The sequence below is a fragment of the Grammomys surdaster genome, unplaced genomic scaffold, assembly GCF_004785775.1.
Source record: "Grammomys surdaster isolate TR1022 unplaced genomic scaffold, NIH_TR_1.0 136, whole genome shotgun sequence".
Classification (NCBI taxonomy): Eukaryota; Metazoa; Chordata; class Mammalia; order Rodentia; family Muridae; genus Grammomys; species Grammomys surdaster.
Window position 1 is genome coordinate 8,677,007 of NW_021604594.1, and position 23,996 is coordinate 8,701,002.

The 23,996-nt window shown below is 42.3% G+C and overlaps 1 protein-coding gene across 1 annotated transcript in view; it reads right to left on the reverse strand.

Moving 5' to 3' along the window:
• Positions 1 to 6,908, reverse strand: part of Agps (alkylglycerone phosphate synthase) — a 98,841-nt gene extending 91,933 nt beyond the window's left edge. Inside the window, exon 1 of the mRNA XM_028762899.1 lies at positions 6,602 to 6,908. Within this exon, the coding sequence (XP_028618732.1) occupies positions 6,602 to 6,897 (296 nt within the window). The 5' untranslated portion in view covers positions 6,898 to 6,908. The remainder of the gene's footprint in view (positions 1 to 6,601) is intronic.
• Positions 6,909 to 23,996: the final 17,088 nt, after the last annotated feature.

The following is a 23,996-nucleotide window of genomic DNA, read 5'->3' on the forward strand; positions in this document are numbered from 1 at the left end:
TACATAGTAAACACTGAAAACCAAACTCACTAAATATGAAACTAATCAATTTAGCCTCTTCTTTTCTAGTAATATATACAGAACATTTACTGCTAGAAACTTCATATTAAAACAACTAAAATGAAAAGTATCAATTACTCAAATGCTCATTAATAACAAATTAGACAAACTATAGTAATAGACATACAATATGTGGTGGTTTGGATATGCTTGGCCTAAGGCGTGGCACTATTAGGAGGTGTGGCCTTGATGGAGGAAGTGTGTCACTGTGGGAGTGGTCAATGAGACCCTCCTCCTAACCACCTGGGAGCCAGTCTTCTCCTAGCAGCCTTCAGATGAACTCTCAGCTCCTCCTGTGCCATGCCTGCCTAGATGTTGCCAGGTGCCTGCCTTGATGATAAAGGACTTCTCAACCTGTAAGCCAGTCCCAATTAAATGTTGTCCTTGGTCACAGTGTCTGTTCACAGCAATAAAACCCTAACTACGACACAATGGGATGCTTTTCAACAGTCAACAAGTATAGCCTCCATCAGTAACGCATTTGCAGTGCAAGTGTGACGACCTGAGCTTGGATCCTTTGAATCCATATAAAAAACTAGACACAGTGGTGCGTATGTGTGATCCCAGCACTAGAAGGGAGACACAGAAGAATCCCTGGGGCATGCTACCCTACCTTACTGGTTCTCTGAGAACCAGTAAGCTTCCACGAGAAAGTCTGTCTGAAAAATAAAGTAGGCAAAAGAATGACTGAAGAAGATACTTGACAGTGACCTCTGACCTCCACATTTTCGCACACATACATACACAAACACACAAAGTGAACACCAGGTTGGGAAGATAGTTCAGTGGATAAAAGTGCTTGCTGTACAAGAGTAAAGATTGGAGTTCGGATCCCCAGAACCCACATAAAAGAGTTGAGAAAGCAAGACAGACTTGTAATCACAGCACTTAGGGCACAAAATCAGAGGACTCCATAACCAAGTTAGGTAGTTAAAATACAGGAATTGGCAAGATCTGGGTTCAGTGAGAGGCCCCATCTCATTAAATAAAGTAGGGACTGGGATAAAGCTCAGCAGCAGCTAAAAATACTTGATGCTCTTGCAAAGGACCTAGGTTCAGTTCCCAGAACCCACACTCCAATGTGCTCTCCTGGCCTTTTTAAAAAGGAAGTGTAGGGCTGTAGACCTACACATATAGTTAAAAAATCAATTCACCTTTTTAAAAAGGAAATGTAGGGCTGCAGAGACGCCTCAGCAGTTAAGTCTGTACTTCACTTGTGGATCACCCAAGTTCGATTCCAAGCACCTATATCAGGTAGTTCACAAATGCCAGTTAACATCAGTTCCAGGGAATCAGATACCCTCTTCTGGCCTCCCCAGACACTGTACTCATGAGCACAAACCCCCACTCAGACACACATGTACAAATTACTAAAATTTTTTTAAAAATAAAGTATGAGACAATCAAGAAAAACACCAATATCAACACCAGGGCTTCTGTGTATGTGTATGTGCACATACAGGCATACACATACATGAACACACATATAAATTTGTATATTTAGAACAATTCAAATAAATTTTTGATCCATATACCATTCCCACATTACCTGTGCAACACCAAACAATATGCATTGCATCTGGAGGAAAACAAACATCAAAGAAGGATGATCCAGCTATAGAATGTATGGTATATAACTATAGTACATTGTGGTATCAAAGAATGAGAAATGGCATAAAAAGACTGATTGAGACAAATTCTCCATAGTCATAGCTGCCCTGTCAAAGGTTCTGTGTGATGTGTGTACAGTAGCAATGGTGATAGCAGCACATGGCAACAAAAAATGAAGAATGTTGTTCAGGTTCTAGGTAGCTTCTTTAACCTGTTTCTCTGATTTCTTCAGAAACATTTTAGCCATACTCTCATTCCACAGCTCCTGTTTCTAACCCTGAAGACTTCAACACAAGTATGGAGGTCTGTCCCCAAGTCTCATGCTCACTCTTTCTCAGGACAGAGGTGATCAGAATACTCAGTGAAAGCACCAAGCACCTGGGTTAATCTTTTCTCTCTTTAAAATACTCTCTCATGTTAGCTCCCTGGAGCTATCTCACCACAGATAAAGCCTGAAGTCTAACACTGCCTATAACATGATCCATCTAATTCAGGGTAAACATTAGCCATGTTCTATCTATAATAGATGACATTTCACTTCTTTTTTTAAAATTTTTGTTTTATGTGTATAAGTGTTTTGCCTGAGTTTATTATGTATACTACATGACTACCTTGTGCTCTCAGAAGCCAGAAGATGGTATAAAATACCCTTAAACTTGAGTTGTAAAAGACAGTTGTGAACCACCATGAGGGTGGTGGTGACCAAACTCAGGTCCTTGACAAGAGCAGTAAATGCTCTTATGAACAACTTCCCCAACCAACATTTTCATTTCTGGTGTGTCCTGTTGTACCATCACTCAGCTGATTCTAGACTCAGACTTTGGGAAAGACATTATTCTGAAAAAATCCAACAAATAAAGAGAAGACAGAAAGCAGTTACTATGCTGCTCAAGGGTGGACTCCACTCAAGATCCTCTGATTTAATTTAGGGTTGAAATTAACAAACTAATCACACAAATAGCATAAATCTTTTCAATTATAAGAAAATAAAACATTAATATCTGCTTTTAAAGTTCTATAAAGTATCTCATGGGACTACAACAGCATTTCATTTCTCTGTAGCCTAAAAGCAGATATCTGAATTTCCTCCCAGATATTCCTTACTAAGTGAACTTGGGGTAGACAGCTCCATGATAATCTCTGGACATGAGGAACATTTGGAGAAGGCCTGGTTTATGTCACTGTGCAAACCAAAGATTAATATATCAAGGTATCTTACAACAAACAGTCTAAACCAAGCAGTAAATCCTGTAAGACCCCTCCTCTTCTTGTCTAATCTTGGTTCTCCCACACTCACCGTTCTCTTTTATAACTTGGTTTTTTTTGTTTGTTTGTTTTTGTTTTTTGTTTTTTCGAGACAGGGTTTCTCTGTGTAGCCCTGGCTGTCCTGGAACTCACTCTGTAGACCAGGCTAGCCTCGAACTCTCGAACTCAGAGATTCGCCTGCCTCTGCCTCCCAAGTGCTGGGATTAAAGGCGTGCGCCGCCACCACCACCCGGCTTCTCTTTTATAACTTGTATTGTAGCCTCTCTTCCTAGAATGTGAGTTCCTAAAGGGCTTTACCGTCACCCTAGTTACAGCCCTTGTCATAATGCAATTTATCTGCAAATATTCACTAAACAAACATATGCATGACTACTCTGTAAGAGGACTGAAAGCATGGCGTGTTAAGAAATTACTACTCCAAGCTTATGATAAATTTAAGTATATGCAGTCATGAGAAAAAACAATGATAACTGTACTAGCTGGTTTTGTGTGTCAACTTGACCCAAGCTGGAGTTATCACAGAGAAAGAAGCCTCCCTCGAGGAAATGCCCCCATGAGATCCAGTTCTAAGGCATTTTCTCAACTAGTGATCAAGGGGCGAGGGTCCAGCCCATTGTGGGTGGTGCTATCCCTGGGCTAGTAGTCTTGGATTCTATAAGAAAGCAAGCTGAGAAAGGCAGAGGAAGCAAGCCAGTAAATAGCATCCCTCCACAGCCTCTGCATCAGCTCCTACTTCCTGACCTGCTTGAGTTCCAGTCCTGACTTCCTTTTGTGATGAACAGCAATGTGGAAGTGTAAACTGAATAAACCTTTTCCTCTCCAACTTGCTTCTTGGTCATGATGTTTTGTGCAAAAATAGAACCCTGACTAAGACAATAACCAATACCACTCACCCAGAGTAATTAAAAGGAATAACACCCAAATCACCAAAAGATTCCAAAATCACTGAACACAGCTATAATCAACCTTGCTAGATATGTACCTCGGTTCCTTCTTGCTCCTAAATGTGTCTTCCCTTTAGGCTCAGTTCTTGCTGCTGTAGATGTTAAGACTCAGCTAAGTAGCATAAACAGGAAAGACTTGGGTTTCCCAACTAACAATAATCAAGTAGAATGATCATACTCTGAGAAAGTTTCTGATACTTCATCCAACACATGGTTTTATGTTTCCCTTAATACATGGTAGTAGTGTACTTTGCACTGAATTAAACACAAGCATTTTGATTAAGCTACAAAGTAGTTCTAAAGTGTAGATGTTACCACTACCCTGAGCTTCCTCCCACTTTCACCCTATGCCATAAGTGGGCTGCAGTTGTCCCCAGGCTACCAACAGCTTCAGTCTTTGACAGCCACTGCAAGGACCACCCCTACTTAGAGCAGCTACCCTCACAGCCTCAAGAAGTCTTACCCAGACTGGCATTGGTGGCATACACTTTTAATCCCAGCACTCAGGGGGTAGATGCATGTGGATCTCTGAGTTCAAAGTGAATCTAGTCTACAAAGCTAGTTACAGGGCAGCCAGGGCCACATAGAGAAACCCTGTCTCAAAAAAAAAAAAAAATAGTCTATTACATCAAAGCATTGCTATTTCTTCTCTAAATGCTGAAGGCAAAGCCACTAAATCCAGTCTTAAGGAAACCTGCCCTGCCTACTTAATTTAACGATGTAGGTGCACATATAGATGTTTAATCACACAGATACATGCAAATGAGAAAATAGCCATGTGTATGAAGCCATTGGGAAAAATGAAAAATCTTAAACCGCATAACAGCTAATATAACATCAGTGAAATCAGAGGATATAAGTGACTCTCAATTTTATCCTCTCCTATCACCAAGTAAACAAATTCTGGAAAACATACTTCCTCATTCTTAAAATGGTATGCCTTAATTCAGAGTTCCAGCATTATGCATTAAAGATATGAGATTTATAACCACTGTCTGTCTGCAGACACAAGCAACTACAGCTATTTGTTCAGAGTTTGTGTAACAGTCAGTACACTGAACATCTTTCAGCTGCATTTTTCTGTTGCCAAAGCAAAAATGCAAAGCAGGGATTAGTTCTTTGGGGTTTTTTTGTTGTTGTTGTTTTTTGTTTGGTTTTGTTTCTGTTTTCTGACAGGGTCTCCAGCCTCTACCTCCCAAGTGGGATTAAAGGTGTACACCACCACTTCCAGCTCTACATCTTTCTTAAAATGAGGGGACAGAAAGCTTATAGGGTAAAAAGGCCTAATGGAATTAAAACCTAAGTCTGTTTCCAAGCATTACAGTGCCAACCAAATCTTCATTTCCATTCTAGTGTGTCCTTTCTGAAAAGTAAATCTGATGTTCTTTCTGTCTATATCCCCTGAAACAAGTTTCCCTCGAGAGCCCTCCCTCGTCCCTTGTCATTCTCTCGGCTCTGACACACCTGCGTCCGGCAGTTCTCTAGTCCCCCACTTTCTTTACCTGTGACCATTCTGTTTGTCTGCCATGAACATTCTTCCCCTCCAGTAGGCTGTTTTCATTACAAATCTCAATATTTACACAGAAAATCCTGGCTCAGAATCCTAACAAATACATATACTCAAAACTAGGGTTAAATAAGCATGAGTTTCAATTATCAACTGAATTTCTTATACTGTATCATTACTTTAGTGCCCTATAGTGAATAGCACATTTCAGAATCCCTGCAGTTTTGGCACAGTGTGTATGTAGTAAGGGCTTACATGGGATGAATTAATGAAGCAGTCCATTTGATTTGCTTTTGATGTGTAAACTGTAACACAGTTACCTGCTACCTGCAGCACACTTCTTAATCTTTTTTCTAATCTCTTCATCCTTAAAATGGGAGACAATTGCGTCTACCTAATAGCTTAGGAACTTAGAAGTAACAGATTTAGCCCCATCTCCAGAACTTTGAAAGTACACATTCAAGTTACCAAAATATTTTTTTTTCATTCTCCAAGTTTTTCAAACTGATCATCTCAGAAAACAACATCTCTCGCCAGCGTTCATCTGAGATAGAGATTCTCCTCCAGTGGTCTTAAGATTTTACAAACGTTACTGATTCAGACTCCTGTCTTTTAGCTTCTTAAAGGATCAGTAGCTAGAATACCAAAGTCTTAAGTCACTACTAATGCCTGCAGTCCACTGCATCTTACTCACTTACTCACTGGTTTCCTCCCTTAAAGTTAGAACCCATGACCACAAAGAAGTGGTAACCTACCTACAGAAAACCACTCAACACCTTTCCCCAGGGTACCACCGATCCTCACCCCAACGTGCCCGCACCCAGGCTTTTGAGAATTAGCAGAAATCTGATTATCTAGTGTAAATTTGAACCTCCCCCTCGATTAAGAACCCTCCTGCTACCCGTTCCAAGACAGAGAATGAGTTTCTAGCATAAAAAAACAAGAGAGGGGATCCGCTTAAACCCTTCTCCCTACGAGGTCATGAAATGTGTTTCCTTCAAAGAGATCAAAATCCCGGCAAGCCATCCCGCCCCTTCCCAACAGAGTCCTGTGTATCTGGTCCACTCCCAGTCCGCAAGCCGATGTACTCGCAGAGACCGGAATGCCTTCCGCCCACCGTGTCAACTCCCTGCCCACTCCCGTGCTCTCCTCTCCCTCAGCCCAGGCCGCGCGTGGCCTCCCGCCGCCAGCTCCTTCCCGGGCCGCTACTCACCGTTTCTTGGGGATGGTGCCCGACTCTGGCGCGGCGGGAGTGGCGGCGGGCGACGCCCCGGCCGCCGACGCGGCTCTCCGCGCTTTGCACTCATTGGTACTCGGAACCTCCTGGGGCCGGCCCAGCAGATGGCCCGACAGAACCCGCAGCCGCCGGCGCGCGCGTCCCGCATCTGGGTCCCGCTCCCTCGCGCCCGCCTCGCCCGCCGCCTCCGCCATGGCTTCCGCCTTGTGCTGCCGCCCGAGGCCGCTGGGCGCGGGTGAAAGGTCACTCAGAGCGGCGCCCCGCGCGACCATTCGCTGCGGCGCATCCCGGCAGTCACTGCGGCGATTGGCGGCAGGGGCCTTGCGCCTGGAGCTTCAACGGGCTCTGTCCCCGCCCACAGCAGCCTCGCCCCGCCCCTCCCCGCCTCGGCCACTCCCGCCGCCGTGCCTCGCCACGCCTCGGTTTGGCGTACCTGCAAAGCAGGTGAGTTCTAACGGAGCCAGGATTGGCCCAAAGGGGCAGGAGGTGAGCCAAATTACACAGCACGTCTGCAGTTGCCAAACCTATGAGTGTGGCGTCCTGGATGTGGCCCGAGCGCCCGGAGGCTATTTTCTGGAACAGATGCCTAGGAGCCTGAATAGTGGGACGGTGGTGCTGCTGTTCTGGCAATGGAGCCAAGCCTGGTGAACCATCCTACCTGCTAGGTCAAAACGAATCATTTAAGCGATAGAACCAGTGCTCCTTCGGTCTCGTTTCTCATCACCTACTTAGTGTCTAGCAGTGTGCTCAGCACTCATGTGGCAAACTCTCAGGTTGTCAAACTTCGTGGCAAGTACCTTTACCTACTGAGCCATCTTGCCCACCCTGAAGTGTGCTTTTTATACAGCCTTCAAGCTAATGGTTGTTTCTTGAGGTTTGTTTGTTTGTTTGTTTGTTTTGAAAAGATGTTGTCTGCAAAAATACCATTGAGTTTGTTTTGTGTTAGCCAACTACTCCTAAGCATGGGGCCTACCCTGAAATGTGGTTATTATACCTGGTGAGTCTCCACTGGAGAAAAGTAATTTTCTTTGGCGAGTGGGTACCAGTTTCAGATAGCTCTTTAGTTAAAGGTGGGACGCTGTGTCCACTTCACCCTCTCAGCTCTAGGACTGCATCTGGCTTGATCCTCTGTAGGTCCTATGCATGCTGTCACAGTTTCTGTAAGTCTGTATGGGAACTAGTTCTGTTGTATCTGGAAGACACTTTTCTTTGGAGACATCCATCACCTCTGGCTCTTACAATCTTTCCTCCTCTTCTGTGTAGATCCCTGAACCCTGAAGGGGTTTGATGAAGATACTCTATTTGGATGGCTTAGCATCTTTTTATACTTGATTTTCAGGTGATATAAAAAGCTACAAAGGCTTAGTAACATCTATGTTGTGGAACTACCTAAAATCTCTGTCGAATTTCCTTGGTCCTTCTTCTGACTTTTACATTCATGAGCCCTGTTTTCTCCCACCAGGGCAAATCTGCTTCCTGCTAGGTGTGACTGGGTAGATGACAAAGAGAGCAGATATACATTCCTGAACATTTGATAACAGAAGAAAGAGATCCTTTGACAGCATTCTCTGCTAGAGAAATAGCGTCTTACTTAAAAAAAAAAAAAATTTAAACCTCAGTTCCCCTTCCAGTACGGTGCATATAATCATGATGACCATTTTGTCTTGCACAAGCTGAAGAAAAAGGCACAATCATATCTATTAGCGTGATAAAAGTCACCAGAGACGTTGGAGGTGACTCAATCCAAGCATTAATGAGCTAAGGGTTTTTCCTAACTGCTGTCCGCTCCATTCATCCAGGCGTTGCTCCCACTTCCTCATAGTTTTATTCCCATTATCTTCATGCAGCAAACTCAGACGTCACCAGTGGCATTGCTGCAGAGAAAAATAGCAGCGTTGGTGTAGACGTATCAGTTATTGAGTCTCGATGTTCTACAGCCTCTAATGTAGATTATCCTTTGCTCTTGCAAGAGCATATTCATTCACCTGTACTTCCTTAAATGAAACAGAAACTCTGTCCTCGTCTGCCTCCTTCCGTGCCTCCTTGTTCCAGTGGCCTCACAGCCGTTTTGTTCCACCAACCTCAGTTTCTTCGCTGCCGTTTTGCCTCTGTTCAGCTGGTACTTCACCCACGCTCTTCTCTATGTGTGCATTATTTCCCTAAGCGTGTCTGCTCTTCATTTATGATGCGTGTCTTCATTTCATTGTTATTTACGTGTTTCTCTTCCTCCAAAAAGGTCAAAGATTTCATGAAGGCAGAAATCATATTGTAACCGACACTTACACTCAGTTTATAAGGAGCTCGAGTTTTTGAATCTAGGGAAAAGGGCTAGAGCCACAGATGAAAATGGTCTAGTTCGTGATTCATGTTTGGTTGCCTCCTACAATAGTGCTGTGGTGGTCAGTGGAGACCATCTTGTCTTCAGCCTGGTTCTTGGTCACCCTCCTCCAAGGGTGGTATCCACAGACATCAAAGAGTAAACAGGAGGTACTTTATTATCAATTCATGATTAACAACTTTAAACAGGTTAAAACAGCTTGAAAATTACCTCACAGGATTTAAATAAAGTAGGTTTGAACTCTTGTCCACAGTAGGAAGCTGTCTAGAAGCCATGGAAGCTCCAAGAATATTCTGTGATTTGTTTGGAGTTTTTGTTTGATTTTTGCTTGCTTGCTTGCTTGCTTGCTTGCTTGCTTGCTTCTTGCTTGGACTTGAGTTAGCCTTGGCTGACCTAGAACTCAGGATGAGATGAGGATATCCTCCAGTTTACAAGATCCACCTGCTCTGCCTCTACTACAGTGTTAGAATTAAAGGCCTGTGCCACCTTCACTGGGAACTTTTGGAGGCTGGAAGCAGCTGTTTGAGTAAATTCCTGTCTGCAGCTGCAGTGTCTCAGAGGCTGAGGATGAATGAGTCTCCCCCAACCCCTACTTCCTGTAGCCATTGGTTGAGTCCTGGGACCAGACCAGACTATGCTGTCTGTCCTGGACAGAAGCCTTGAGTGCCAGGAACTAACATCTCCAGTAACTCTTAAAGGTAGTCTTTCTTCTCTGCCGAGTGAGCTGCCTAGGAACTGGATCCTGAAGTCTTCATTCGGACCTCTTCCTCTGAAAAGAACAAGAATGTCTGCCTTCTGTGGGCTTTAGCCTGAATTTATAGGGTACCAACTAGACTCTGATTGGCAGAATTTGGGTTTGCAAATAAGATGAGGAAATGAAACCAATCAGGGAAGAGCTGTCAAACTTAGTGAGAAAAGAGAAGAACACTGGGCCAACCAAAAGTTTCTAAAAGTTCACTATCAAATCTGCCAGGTCCCCTCCCCTGTCTCTGCAGAGGGGACGTAGGAGAAAATCTGCTCCTGTCTGTTCCTAGTTACATGGTCTAGTGCTTCCTTCATCTAGGGAACTTTGCTCAGATAGGGGTGTTCTGTTTCTTTAGGGCCTATTTGCAGCTCTTCTGCCCTCAAGGCTTGAGCTTGCCAGCTGTCTGAAAGCTGGGGGGTTGAGGGGGTGCCTCTGGAGAGGGTGCCCCTAACAGTACTTCCACAATGGTGGAAATGCTCTATAGCTGTTCTGTCTGATCCTTGACAACTAAATCATTGTTACCAATGCTTAAAGTGTGACCAGTATGGCTAAAACCAATGAAGACTTAGGGGGCTGTAGAGGGGTTTTTTTTTGTGTTGGGTTGTTTTGTCGAGACAAGTTCTTGCGTAGCCCAGACTGGCCTCAAACTTAGCTGTATAATCAAGGATGACCTGCAACTCCCAATTCTCTGTCCTCCGCCTCCTAAAATATGGGACTATAGGCAGGTACCACCAAAGTCCAGCTTTGAGTTTTTACATTTCAACTAATTTAAATTTAAATGATCATGTTGTGCCTCATGGCGACCACATTGGATAGTACAGTCACAGAAAGCTAATGTTATTGCGCCAAGAAATATGAACCCTACCTTCCCTCTACTACAGTCAAGTGTGTCTGGAAAAACATTTGTGTTTTTGCATACTGACCTAATGCTGGACATGTGTATTAATCCCCCCCAATTGCTATATGTAAAGATATAGACAAATCAATCCAGATTCTGGCACACTGAAGACCAGATAGACCTTTGTGAACCACCTTGCTTCTAATCATTATACAAAGCTTCTGTCATAGACTGTGCACTTGGAAGATGTCCAGAGAATGGGGAGAATCCGAGTTGTAAGAAGAATTCCAGCCCCACGGAAGTTACCACCGTTCTGAGAAATCATTTCTTTACCCTAAAAAAGTAAAAGGTTTATTATATTTTATTGTGTGTGTACTCCTGTGGCGATCCGGGATAACTTGTGGGCGTTGGTTTTCTCCTTCTGCCATGTGGGGTGCAGGAATCAAACCCAGGTCTTCGGGTTTGGAGGCAAGCCTCTTCCCTGTTAAGCCATCACCTCATCAGCCCAGAGCCATTTCCTCTTAAACAAGGCTCTGTGAAAGAGCTGAGACTTTTCAAATGTTACTCAACGTCTGCAAAAGGACTGCATGGCAGCTGCAAGGCTGCTGAGAAGATGATCGAGGAGATGGAGTGTTACATCTCCATCACGAGGGGAAACTCAGCCATCCAGGCCACTTCTGGAGTCCCTGAAACGGGTTTACTGACACTTCTGAAACTGCTTTGCTCTTCCCGGGAGAATCCATTGACATTTTCATCAGACCAGGAGTGACAAAAAGGGACAAGAGGAGCAGTAAATCACTTTAGGACCTCTGAGGTGTGTATGTTTGACATCTTAGCATTGCTCACAAGCCTGCCCAGGTGTTACTGGAGCTACGCTGACATACCACCTCACATATCTGCTTACAACCGTGTGTGTTTTACTAAAACATTCTGTGAGCCTCGGTGTCCTCAGATCCATTTTCAGATGAGCTGTTATGACCTGACTGGAAAAGTTCATCACAGTACTACCAGGATGCTTTAACAGAAAATAAAGTTTATTCTTGTTCAAACTGAAGTCTTGACATACCTCAATTTGTCAACTCTGGCCACATTTATAAATTATTTACCATCAGTAGAGGAATACAGTCTTAATCTTGGATGATTAAAACCTTGATGTAACTAAAATTATGAGCCTGTAGAAAAACCACTTAACATGTACTTGAACATGTATACTCTAATGAAAACATACAGATAGTCAAATACATGTGGAACCTGTTATGTACTTAATTTTCTACGAAGGGCTGTAACACACAAGAGTATTTGAGCTGGTAGCTCACAAACCTGTCCAGCACAGTCAGATTCGTTAAGAGTCAGGATCTATGTGGAGAGTAAAAACACTGTGACACTGGGGGACACAGGTGAACTTGATGAGTTCCCACTACAAAATCCCCTTACAGACATAGTAACCTGAAATTTATTTCTTGCTTCAAAGAAGAGTGGGTGTGGGGGCTGGAGAGATGGCTCAGTGGTTAAGAGCATCGACTGCTCTTCCAAAGGTCCTGAGTTCAATTCCCAGCAACCACATGGTGGCTCACAACCATCTGTAATGGGATCTGATGTTCTCTTCTGGTGTGTCTGAAGACAGCTACAGTGTACTCATATATAATAAATAAATAAATCTTTAAAAAAAAAAAAAAAAAAAAGAAGAGTGGGTGTTTCACATGAAGCCTGGTCCACTGAGATGCTTCTGATACCACAGAAAACAAAGCCTCACGTCACGTTTAGGAAAGCCATCTCAGTGAACCCACTCCTTTAGGTCCTGGAATATCCAGCCTCAGTGATAACGTGGAATGCAGTAGAGAGAAGCCTACACATGCAGAGTCAATGGTAGACCCTGACGCATGGGGGAAGTAGAGCCTCTCTCCTTTTATTACTGTTTTATTATTGCATTTCTTTAAAGTGAAGGCACAAAAGCATTCTAGTAAGATTAACTTCTAAAACATATCAAATTATTTTCTGTGCTAATTTTCATTACTGGTCTTCAGGGATGCTCAGTCATTCTAGACATAGAAAGAGAGGAGTTTGTGCCTTTTATATTGTGAACTATAATACAAAGAATGAAAGCATGAATTATCACAAACCAAGCACCACCAAGCACTGTCACATAGGTCAAGAAACATTACTAGCAAACCAGAAAGTCTTCCTATGAACTCTCTGCTTACTTCACCCACCTACTTGGCAAGGTAGCCACTGTCCTGGGTTTATGATAAGTATCTCCTTGGTGTTCTTTATGATGTTTACCAACCAGGCTTTGTTTTGCTTTTATTTCAATGCAATTGCTTATATGATTGCATGCATGAAATTCGTTCTATAACTAATGGATATGTGAGGTGCTTCCAGTTTGATACTACTAAAATTATTGAGAATATTCTTGTTTATGTCTCTAAGAGAATATACAAATTTCTGTTCAGTACCTATGTGGGTGCGGAATTGTAAGTCATAAAGTATACAGATGCTCAATTTCAATATTTAATGAAAATCTGTTCCAAAAGAAGTGTACAAAATGTGTTCTAATAAAGAACCCCCAATGCCATAATGTTGACAGTTAGGATCTTAAAACTTTTTTATCACTGGGATACCTTATAAAGTATCCAATCTCATAAAGTATGTCAGTCTTTTAACAATTGAGACTCTTGACCTGGTTTGCTTTCTGTTACCATGATAAACACTGTGATCAGAAGTAACTTGGGAGGAAAGGGCTTATTACATCTTACAGGTCCATCATCAAGAGAGGCCAAGGCAAGTACTCAAGCTGAAACCTGGAGGCAGGAGCTGAAGCCAAGACCATGGAAGAGTACTGCTTACTGGTTTGCTCTGTAGCTTGATCAGTGTGATTTCTTATTCGCCTCAGGGCCATCTGCCCTGGGAAGGCACTTCCCACAGTTAAGCTTGGCTCTCTCACATCAATCATCAGTTAAGAAAATGCTTGACAGACATACACCCACAGGCTAACCTGATATAGGCAATTCCTCAACGGATGTTACCTCTTCCCTAAGGACTCCAAAATAAATAAAATAAAATAAAATAAAAACTCAACAACAAAAAAACTAACCCAGCCCAAACCTCAAGGAATTTTCTACTTAAGGCCATTTCTCCTTAAGTACTTTTCTGTATACTATATGTGAAATTAAAACTAAAAATATTTAGAATATTTCTTTTTCGTTACACATATTCTAAGAAACATGAAAATGAAATAAGGTATATTTTCCAGAATAAAAGCATGAGAAGAATGTTCCTTCCTTTTGTGTTTCTGTAACTCTTGCCAGTGTTGACTTAGTGGATGATTAACATTAACAGGAACCCCACATCTTTTTCTGAATTCTATGCGGAGATGTCCCATGGCTTGTGTCCTCTGGGAAACTTCCCTTTGCACTCTTGAGAGAATGAGTTAAAAAGATTAACAGTGCCTCAGCTGACCCCCTCAAAAGATTTCTAGAATTCTCAGGGGTTTCTACACCTCATCTGGAGGGCTACAGCTCTAAATGTTCTACTTAGATGTGTGCTAAGCATTCACTGAGGAAGGTCTAGACAGGCTGCATTCCAAAAGCAATCAATGATATTGTCACAAGAGGTAATGTGTAAGAGTCTAACTCTCCTCTGCCTCGGACACGCAACAAATTTTGTGTTTTCCTTTTTCCACTAAAAAAAAAAGGCATATATAATGCCACTATTAATAAAACAAAGTCGTCAAAAAATATTTAAGGCACAATATATTTTGATTGACACATGGACTTTTTTTTCAATTTCATATGACCAAATTTTGAAACTTATTCCTACAGATTTTGAGACCCAGTCTATGGATAACCAGAAACATTATTGTTGGGGGACAGCTGAACTCAGTGTGACTTTTGTGATAAAACAGCATTGGTTAGCTTGTATGATCAGACTCTCTCCCACTTTATAGACTCATAAAGTGCCTTTTTATTGTTGCATTTGGATCCGTGGTAAATAAGAGATTAGTTACTACAAAAGTAGTTTGTAATGCTAGAGACGGCATGTCTCGGAAATCCTTTATTCATAGATTGCAGCATTTGACCTTCACCCTTCCAGGTCTCTCAGCTCTCTTCCTCTGAAGTGTGTTGTGGCCAAAGACATTCAGGTACCAGGGACAGGTGATATTCTCAAAGACAGGTCGATTTCATCCCAATGCCGGTGGGAACTGTTTTTCCTATTGATTAAAACCTCTGCAAAGAGGCAAGGCAGTTCCCCATGAGCTAGGACAGCACTAATAAGGAGAGCCAGGCCTTAACAAGTCAGTGCTCTACGGGAACCTGTACTGCCTGAGGTCCCGCAGTGATGTTTCCTAATTTAAGCCTGCAGATTCTGAGAAATTCTTACTCTGTATTCAGGAGAATTTGCAGAGGAAGTAATCTGCCTGCTGAATTCTACCAAACTGGCCGCCGGCTTACTCTCCACTTACCATTTCCTGTCTTTTCCTTCCTGAAAGGGAAGCTGACTCGGCTCTCCAGAGACTCAAGGCTGTGTTGTAAGAAAGCTTCTGTGAGCATATTGGGGTATGCTATGCCTCTCGAGTCCCTCTCACATTTACCCTGGCAGAGAGTCTAAGAAATTTTCCCTTCAATGTAACTACTCCAGCCACAAACAATCACGCCCTTCAAAGCTCAGCCGTGAAAGCTGTTTAAATCGGCTGTTGGAATACCTGCAACCCACCTGTGCGGTATTTACACTCTACCCCAGAGTCTGCTCCTTGAAAAGAACAAGCATCTGCTTTCGAAATGTATTTTTTAAAATTATTGACATTCTACATGATTTGTTGTTGTTGTGTTTTAATCAAAGATACATGCTGGCTTCTTCATGGTCTTAATTTCTGTCCTCATTTTTAATGTCTGTTGCTTATTTTTTTTTCTTCCTGATAGACTCATCATATTCTGTTTTTCAACTGGGGTCAGTAATGTATTCTTACAGTGCAGGGCTGCAGAGAGCTCAGAAGAAATATGAAGCGAAGAATCAGTACAGTGAGCCAAGTGGCAGTGTCCTGGGAAGAACAGGGACCAATGCCAGCAAGTCTCTCTAGAAGCCAAGGCAGGAAACCAGATTTGCCTATGTTCCCAAAGAGAGCCCAGCATAGAAGGGACCATAGAGAGCCAGACTGCCTGCCAGGCGAGAATATGAGAGTGCACATTGAGTAGCCAACAGCTTGTACCACAAAGTATTCTGAGTATACTCTTGAATATATATCCTTGGTCTGGCATCTTTTATACAAATACTGGAGAGTCTGAAAGTGTTGAATATCAACTTTTTATCTCTGGTTTAAGACATTCAATTGCCATGGTCTGTCATCACACAAATTTTCTTTAATATGAATGCTGAATCTGCTGGGTAAAAAGCGACTTATTCTGGTTTGCATGTATGCTGTGTTAAAGAGGAAAGTTTAATTCACATACAGAAGTTTTGATCACAATTATCTCTAATGCTCTGTTTTGATGGTGTGCATATACTTTTTCAAAACTTGAACTACTGGGCTCCATGGAGAAGCCACCCAGCCTGGGTGACTAGGAGAGTAGACACAAGGCTGGACCGCAAGCTAGAAAAAACTATAAACCAAGACTGCTGGAGCATTTGAATCCACTTGGAAAGACCAAAGAAAAGACTTAAGACTCATTCAAATTTAGATTAAATGAATTTATTCTTACGGCTAGCAGAAGGACAGCAGCCCTGGAGCCAGACAGCACACCGTGCTGAAGGAGACAAAGAAAAAGTGAAGGTGTACATTACAGTTATCTATGGACGGCATAGCTGGGCAAGAATATAGTTGTACTCCCCTCCGTTTTCTCTTTCCTGCTGTATAGTAACAAAAATACTGCTGCATCCTAGTCCCAAGATAGCAGGCAAGTTTAAGAAAGCAGAGAGCAAGCAGTTAAAGACCTCACAGCAACAACACCATTTCCCCATTCTCATCTCACCTCCAGACCTCTAGGGTCTCACAGGCATTTCACAGCAAAGGTCTAGGGCCCTTGAGGGATGCCTGGTGCTATATTTAAGTTTCTTTAGCCATGGTGTGTGTGTGTGTGTGTGTGTGTGTGTGTGTTTAAATTATTACACAGGACTGAGCATTCTGGAGAATTGTCATTAACTGACTAGGATAGAGCAGGCAGTAACGCAATGCCATTAGGTTAGGGCTGGCTGTCAAGGACAAACAACAAAAAATAGAGTTTTGTAAAAAGATGAAAAAAAGAGGTGTCTAATTTCATCCAAGAGAGTGGACATGAAGAAACTGTCCCTATGCCATAATCTTCAAAGAAGAGTTTGCACCATCAGCTGAAGAGCTAGGCTCCTACAGGCATGGAAAGGAAACGCAAACAGGTTGAGGAGAAGTGGAAAGAGCTGGCTTGGAAGTGGGAGGAGGCAACCCAGAAGGGTCCCATGTCAGTGAGCTCTGCCACTGACAAGGACAAATATAGCCATCTCATTGGCAGAGGAGTAGCCAAAGATACAGCCCACATGCTACAGTCTACCTGTGGCTGTGTACCCATGGCGAACAAGCAGGACACAGTGCATATAGGAGAATATGTATGAGATTCGAGCCAATAAATGTTGAGGCAGAATGGCAGAGTTGCCAACCACCCTCTAGGCATCCCACCTGACTCCCTTTGACCCTCCGGCAAGTTGGGGGCATGGGAGGACAAAGATGCTACTATCAAGGCTGATCACCCATCCTGGAGCCCAAATTCCAAACTATGAGGTCCTACCAGCTGTTACTCAGACTAGAGAAGTGGTTGTCTATCACTAATTGCAGTTTGGATGTGGGGTGTGTGTGTGTGTGTGTGTGTGTGTGTGTGTGTGTGTGTGAATATGTGGGTGGGTATTTATATTATTCCCTATTATTCTTGGAACTTTCTTCTCCCTTGGAGCTGGGGTTACTTTACATTGAATAAACACTGTTTGGCCCTGGGGAGGGAGAATTCATTCACTTAACCACAGCTGAAGTTAGGAAAGGTTGTCTGTGCTGGGAAGGGTCACAGGATGACCCTTCTGAGAACAGGGGACAGGTTACTAGAAGGTGGACATCAAGAAGCTTCCAACAGAGAAGCAGGGCACCAGCTGGAAAAACATGGTGCCAGATGTGACAGGCCCATGGAGAGGTCTGGGCTCCACAGCAGCCAGGGGTTTAGAGGAGCAAAGGAAAGCTCTGTGAGCAAAGGAGTGCTGATTCCATTCGACCCCTACAAGGCACAGTCTTCAGGGAAGTGGGGCTGAACTGGCTACCCACTGACCCACACATTTGTACCTCATCGGCCTTTGCAGTGGTGGGCAGCTGGATCACAGAAGCTGACCATAACTTTCTAAAGACAATGCCATCATTTAGTGGCTTGGTTCAATCTATGGATCTTAAAGTGTCCAGGATAATGTTGCCCTTACTTCCCAATACAGATTTCAGAATATAAATTCATGATGTTGCCATGGGGGGGGGGTGTTTGAAAACTAAGTTTTATCTTAGAGAAAAACATAAAATAAAATACAGATTGATAGCCACTTGAGTAACTTAACCTAAAATACAAATGTATTTCAGCTAAATCACATCTCCTTAGGACCAATCAGTGAAAAGACAGGTAAAGACAGGCTCCCCTTTCTAACCTTACAATGAGATTGCTAAGATTACTTTACAGGAGCTAGAGCGATGGCTCAGTAGATAAAGCACTTACCATACTGAAGCACACACTTATAATCCCTAGGAGAGCATGGGCCAACTACTTGCACAGCATGTACAGTAGTGATCCATAAGGCATACGGCCTTAAATAAGGAAGATGGCAAAGACATGCAGGTTCACATCTGACCTCACACATGGGCCATGGCATGTATGCCCACGCTTACATACAAACATCCATCATACATGCTACACACACTACGTATGCACACAAATATTACCTTGTCCTATGGAAGAATATGATGATTTGGACTGGCATATGGTTAGTCCAGTGCAGGAGGAATGCATGGAACATAAATGGATTGTAGAAATAAATAAAACAAGGCTGGCCATGTTAAAGTGGGGTTGTGAGCATACGAACATAGAGATTTATATACCTACTCCTTTTGTATATATTTCAAATTTTCCATAATGGAGAGTTTAAGAAATTTATCTAGGAGGCAGACAATATGGCTCAGTGAGTAATCTGCCACCTGAATGATCTTAGTTCAGTACCTAGGACCCATGTGGTCGAGAGAACAAACTCAAACAAGTTGCTTCCTAACCTCCATACACACAAACACACACACACATACACACACACACAAATTTATGATTATATTTGAATTTTCAGTTTAGCCCGTATTTTTATTGCTATTTTAAAATCAATCCTATTATGAAAAATCTAGAAAAGATTATCAAGTGTAAAAGAGTAAACTGTCCCTGTGCTTGGCATTTCCTATCACTAGGATATCAAATTTAATGTAAAGGGATCCATTTTGTGTCATGGACTAGTCATTAACTTTAGTGCTTTAATGTTTCTTCAACATTATAGGGACTGATACCTCCCTATGTTTTTGTGAGAGATGAGAAAAAAGGGTTTTTTTAATTTATTTATTTTATGTATATAAGTACATTGTAGCTGTCTTCAGACATACCAGAAGAGGGCATCAGATCCCATTACAGATGGTTGTGAGCCACCATGTGGTTGCTGGGAATTGAACTCAGGACCTCTGGAAAAGCAGCCAGTGCCCTTAACGGCTGAGCCATCTCTCCAGCCCGAGAAAAAGTTATATATATGTATATGTATATGTATATGTATATGTATATGTATATGTATATGTATATGTATATGTATGTATATGTTCTATTGTACTATTTAACCACTATCAGTTGTGTTGATTTCAAGGTCAGATCCAGGAATGAACTAAGGTGAATAGACATCTTAGAGTCATGACTTTACCCAAAACATTAAACAAACTCTGTGAGAGAACTAAGATATCTGGCCAATTACTAGCCACAGAGTTTAGCAAAACATCTTGACAAAGCACTGAGGGCAACTGACACCTGCAGAAAAAGAAGAAAGGTATTTCTTCATCCTAACCAGAAAGACAGTATTTCATGTTTCATTACAGTTGTATACATTGGCTAACAAAGTCCTGCAAAACATGGTAGCTTAAGACAGCAGAAAGATTGCCACATTTGACCACTGCTTCTTAAGATTGGTTTCTGAGGCTGATGGACACAAGAATAACTAGGGGGCTGGGGCTGGCTCACAATCTCTTAAGAAGTTGCAGTCACACTAAGCCAATCCACTTCCAGGTTCATTCTCAAGGTTGTTAGCTGACCTCAAAGACTCTCGCTACAAGGGTCTCGGCAGAGGCTGCCTGGGGGTCTCAATGACAAGGCTGGTGTTTTCCAATAAAGTGATTGGAAATCACTTTATTGGAAAAAAAGAGAGAAGAAAGGCAGTTAAGAAAGCACACCAGTGAGAGTGTCCACGATAGAATCTGCATCATCTGTACTCTGGTACAGGAAGTAACACGACATCATCCTGATTTATTCTGTAGATCATACACTGTAAAACGAAACAACAAAGGCTGTGAACACCGAAAAGTATGGGTTGCCAGGGACATTATAGAGGCTGGAACCACATATAGGATGAAAAGAAAAAAATAACACCCCAAAGCACTAGAGATAACATGTATGAAAAGAGATCTGAAGAAAAAAAAAATTTTTAAAGTTTTTTCACTAATGTTAAATAAGAGGCCAAATAGTGACTACCAATCATTTAAAAATATGGACAGTTTTTTATGCTACACATCTCTGTGTTTGAGAATAGAGACCCACTATCAAACACTCAGTTCAGGAGCTTCCTGACTTATCTGTATTCTTAGCTGTAGAGAACAGTGATAGCAGTGGCTACTAAATTCTGTTTCCCCCTTACCATTCTCAGATGGAGTTCTGTGTGCCTTGCCCAAGCCAAGATCCTGACTTTAACCCTGCCCGTCTGCCTTGACACAGCTGCTCTACGTTAGCTGTGTGTTGATTCAGAAATTAGACCACCTCAATCAAGGAACTATGATGGAAGAGAAGAAAAATACGGCACGTGGTTTCTGATGGCAACAAATCTAAAATTTCAAGTTTTAAAAAAAACATAGTCGGATATAGTGCCACAGCTCTTTAATCTCAACACTCAGAAGCAGAGAAGGCAGGAAGATCTCTGTGAGTTTGGGGCCAACCTGATCTCCTGGGACTGGGATTATATTTATGAGCCATCATATTGGGTCCTCTAGAAGAACTGAATCAGGTCCTCTGGAAGAAAAACTAGTGCTCTCAACCACTGAGCCGTCTCTCTAGCCCCCACTACTCGTGATTTTAAAAGGTTATTTTTAGGTTTCCCACCATGCTTTGAAAATGCAAGACATCAATACAGAACAAATCTGACCTTGCCTCCTCCCTCAATGCACCAACTTCACAGTAATTGATGAGGGTGAGCCTTCAAAGAATAGATAACTTTCAGCCTACCAAGAGAATCCCATTTACTCGTCAGTGATATTGATCAGGTTGTGATAATAAAGCACAATCTTTTAACAAGTAGATATCATCTCATCAAAACATATCCATAATCAGCAATGGCCTGAAACGTGGTTAACCATGCAAACTGAAGGACGATTGCTGAGGCCTGAGAAGGAAGAAAGGCAACAGATGAGTGGCTTCTCTTTAATTTCATAACAGCTACTGTGGGAGAAACAGTCCATAACGATTTTATTTATTGCTAAAGGAGAAATTTAATCCCTCATTTCTACAATCAATGGGATAATAAATTGATTCTGTTTAGTGGGCAGAGTTTGATGCATATGACCATTCCTTCTGAGTGTAATAGTTGCTATCAATCATACCTCCTCCCAAGCCAACAGCACTCTCAGTGGCCCACAATTCTGGATTTTTCTGAGTCCCTTTGATGTTATCAGAACATATGGAATTAGTGTTGTCAGCTATTTTCTTCTTGTCAGGATAATTCATTGGTATCTCTTCAAAGGAGTTGCTTTTTGTTTTTTTAAATAAAACACTTATTCCCAGCAAAAGTAAAACATAATTTCTTAATCCTATAAGAGTTAACTAGGAACAATGTCATCTCTCTTCTGACTCATTATGTGTGGCTTATTATGTTTATACACCAAATGATAAAGGTTTTCTTTCTAGGTTAATTTACAGACAGTTTTTCCCAGGGAAAGGCATTGCTGCTAATCATAGCTGTGGGTCCAATTCCTTTCTCATGTGTTTATCTTTGAAGAACTCCCACAGACTGCCTTGGCTTTAACTACAGATAGATGTTTGTTCTGTATGGTTGGGATATGTCAGCGAGAGGGCAGAGATAGGAGGGTGGGAAATAAATCTCATTTTGTGTAAACATATAATAGCAGCCTCAAATACCATTGCTGGGCTATACCTCTCCAGAAAATAAGTGGTTGACATGGAACACTTTCTTAACAGCAGGTTTTGTGGGAGAGAGCACGGGACACCTAAGAATAGGGGCCAGGAAAGGTCAAATGGAACATTCTACATCAGGAACCAGTTATGTGTCTTTCTATCCTAGTTCTAGCCAAAGGCAAGTTGACCCCAGTGGTTCCCAAAGGTGCTTTTAAAATTAATATTTTAAAATACTCCTACAGATTATGACATCCAATGCCATCATCCCATTAAAACCCTTACTTTTTTATTCAAAGTCCCAATTTTATAATTACTCAAAGTTCAGGAAGGTCTCTCTGGTACCAAGAGAAGGTTCTTACATGGTTTTCTCTTCTGATCCATCCTGCCAGTTCCTTCCACACCGAATCCCACCGCGCTTCTCTGTGCACGTCATTGCTCTGTTGATGTGAAAGCAAAACAAAACCATCCAGTGCCTTCACCACTGTCTGCTGGGATTTGGCCCCAAAGTGCCTTTCAAGATTTATCCTGCACCACTCTCTAATATAAATAGTTCATTCCAGCACTGCATTATGTAGAAAGCACCCCTCCATCATGCCCCCTCATCTGGACATCATTTCTTCTTTTGGAGCAGGAGCAAGAGAAAAAGAGAAGAGAGCAAGAGAGTGAGGAGGGGGCAAGCAGCCCCTTTTATAGTGAGTCAAACATACCTGGCTGTTGCCAGGTAACTGTGGGGCAGAGCCTAGACTAAATGCCAACAATGTGGGCTTTACAGTTTATTATATTGCACCTGCTTACGTGGACACGTGTGTCTCCTCTACACTAGAGTAAATTCCTAAAGAAGAGGCCCTCATCTTTATCACCTCATCTCCGTGAATTTTGCACAACGCCTTTCCCATTAGAGATACTGAATAAACGTCAACAGAAAGAGTTTTTAAAATATAATCTAAAATCCCATGTGTTGTGTTTCTAGGTGTGTGTGAGGGATGGCTTGCTATGCTGCATCTGGAAGGCAAGAAACAATGCTATAAAACTCAGAGGGCAAACTTCAGCAGCCAGTTCTCTCTACATTGTAGGGCCCAGTGAGTCCCAGGGGTCAAAGCTGGCAACCAGGTCCTTTACCTGATGAGCTATCACAATAGCCAGAGGGAAGAACGCTCAGGGAGAAGTAAGAAGGGGCAGGGAGGCAGGCCAGAGGCATGCTGACTGGGTTTTGTTGTTGTTGTTCTTTTATCTAATATTGTTCCACTTCTATATTAATGACTTCCAATACTGGTTGTTTATTTGAATAACAAGGGAATTATTTTCAAACAACAATGCCATACCTAATACCTATTACACTCGAATATCTGGGTAGCAGAACCCCAACATCAGTACTATTTTAAAAGTTCCCCAAGACTTGTTGCCTGAAGACGAAGTGTAGAACAAAAGGAAGCATCAGCAGTTTTAGGAATTTGTTTGAATCATAAATTCTGCTGGGGCAGGACAGGTGGCTTTGTCTCTAAGTGCTTGCCATGGCCTAAGCTCAGGTCCCTGATGACACCCATAAACAGGCAGGTTCAGAGGGACGTGCCTAAAATCTAAAATCTCAGTAAGACAGGATTCCTGAGTCTCACTGGCCAACCAGGTTAGTCAAATCAGTGAGATGATGCCATCTCTCAAAAACAATAAGGTGGAGAACGATTGAGACCACCCAGGGGCAACATCTGGCCACATGTGTGCTCACACAGGTGCTCACACAGAAGGAAATATTAACTCTCAGGCTTCGTCCCCTATCCACTAAGTCAAAATCTGTGTTCAAAGAAATAGCCTAGATCACTCTGATGAACACTAAAGTCTGAGGCCTGCTATAGAGTGGTAACACGTACAGGACAGGAGACAGTACATCCTTAAGTAAAAGAAAAGTAATGAGTGTGATGTTTTGTGATGGCAAGTGGCCAAGACATCACAAAGACAAATAAACTGTTAAAGCTATAGCAATGAAGGTATTCGAAAGAGAAATTGGTATGGGGCCAGTTTACCTTTGAGTAACGTGAAGGCTGGTCTTTGTTTTA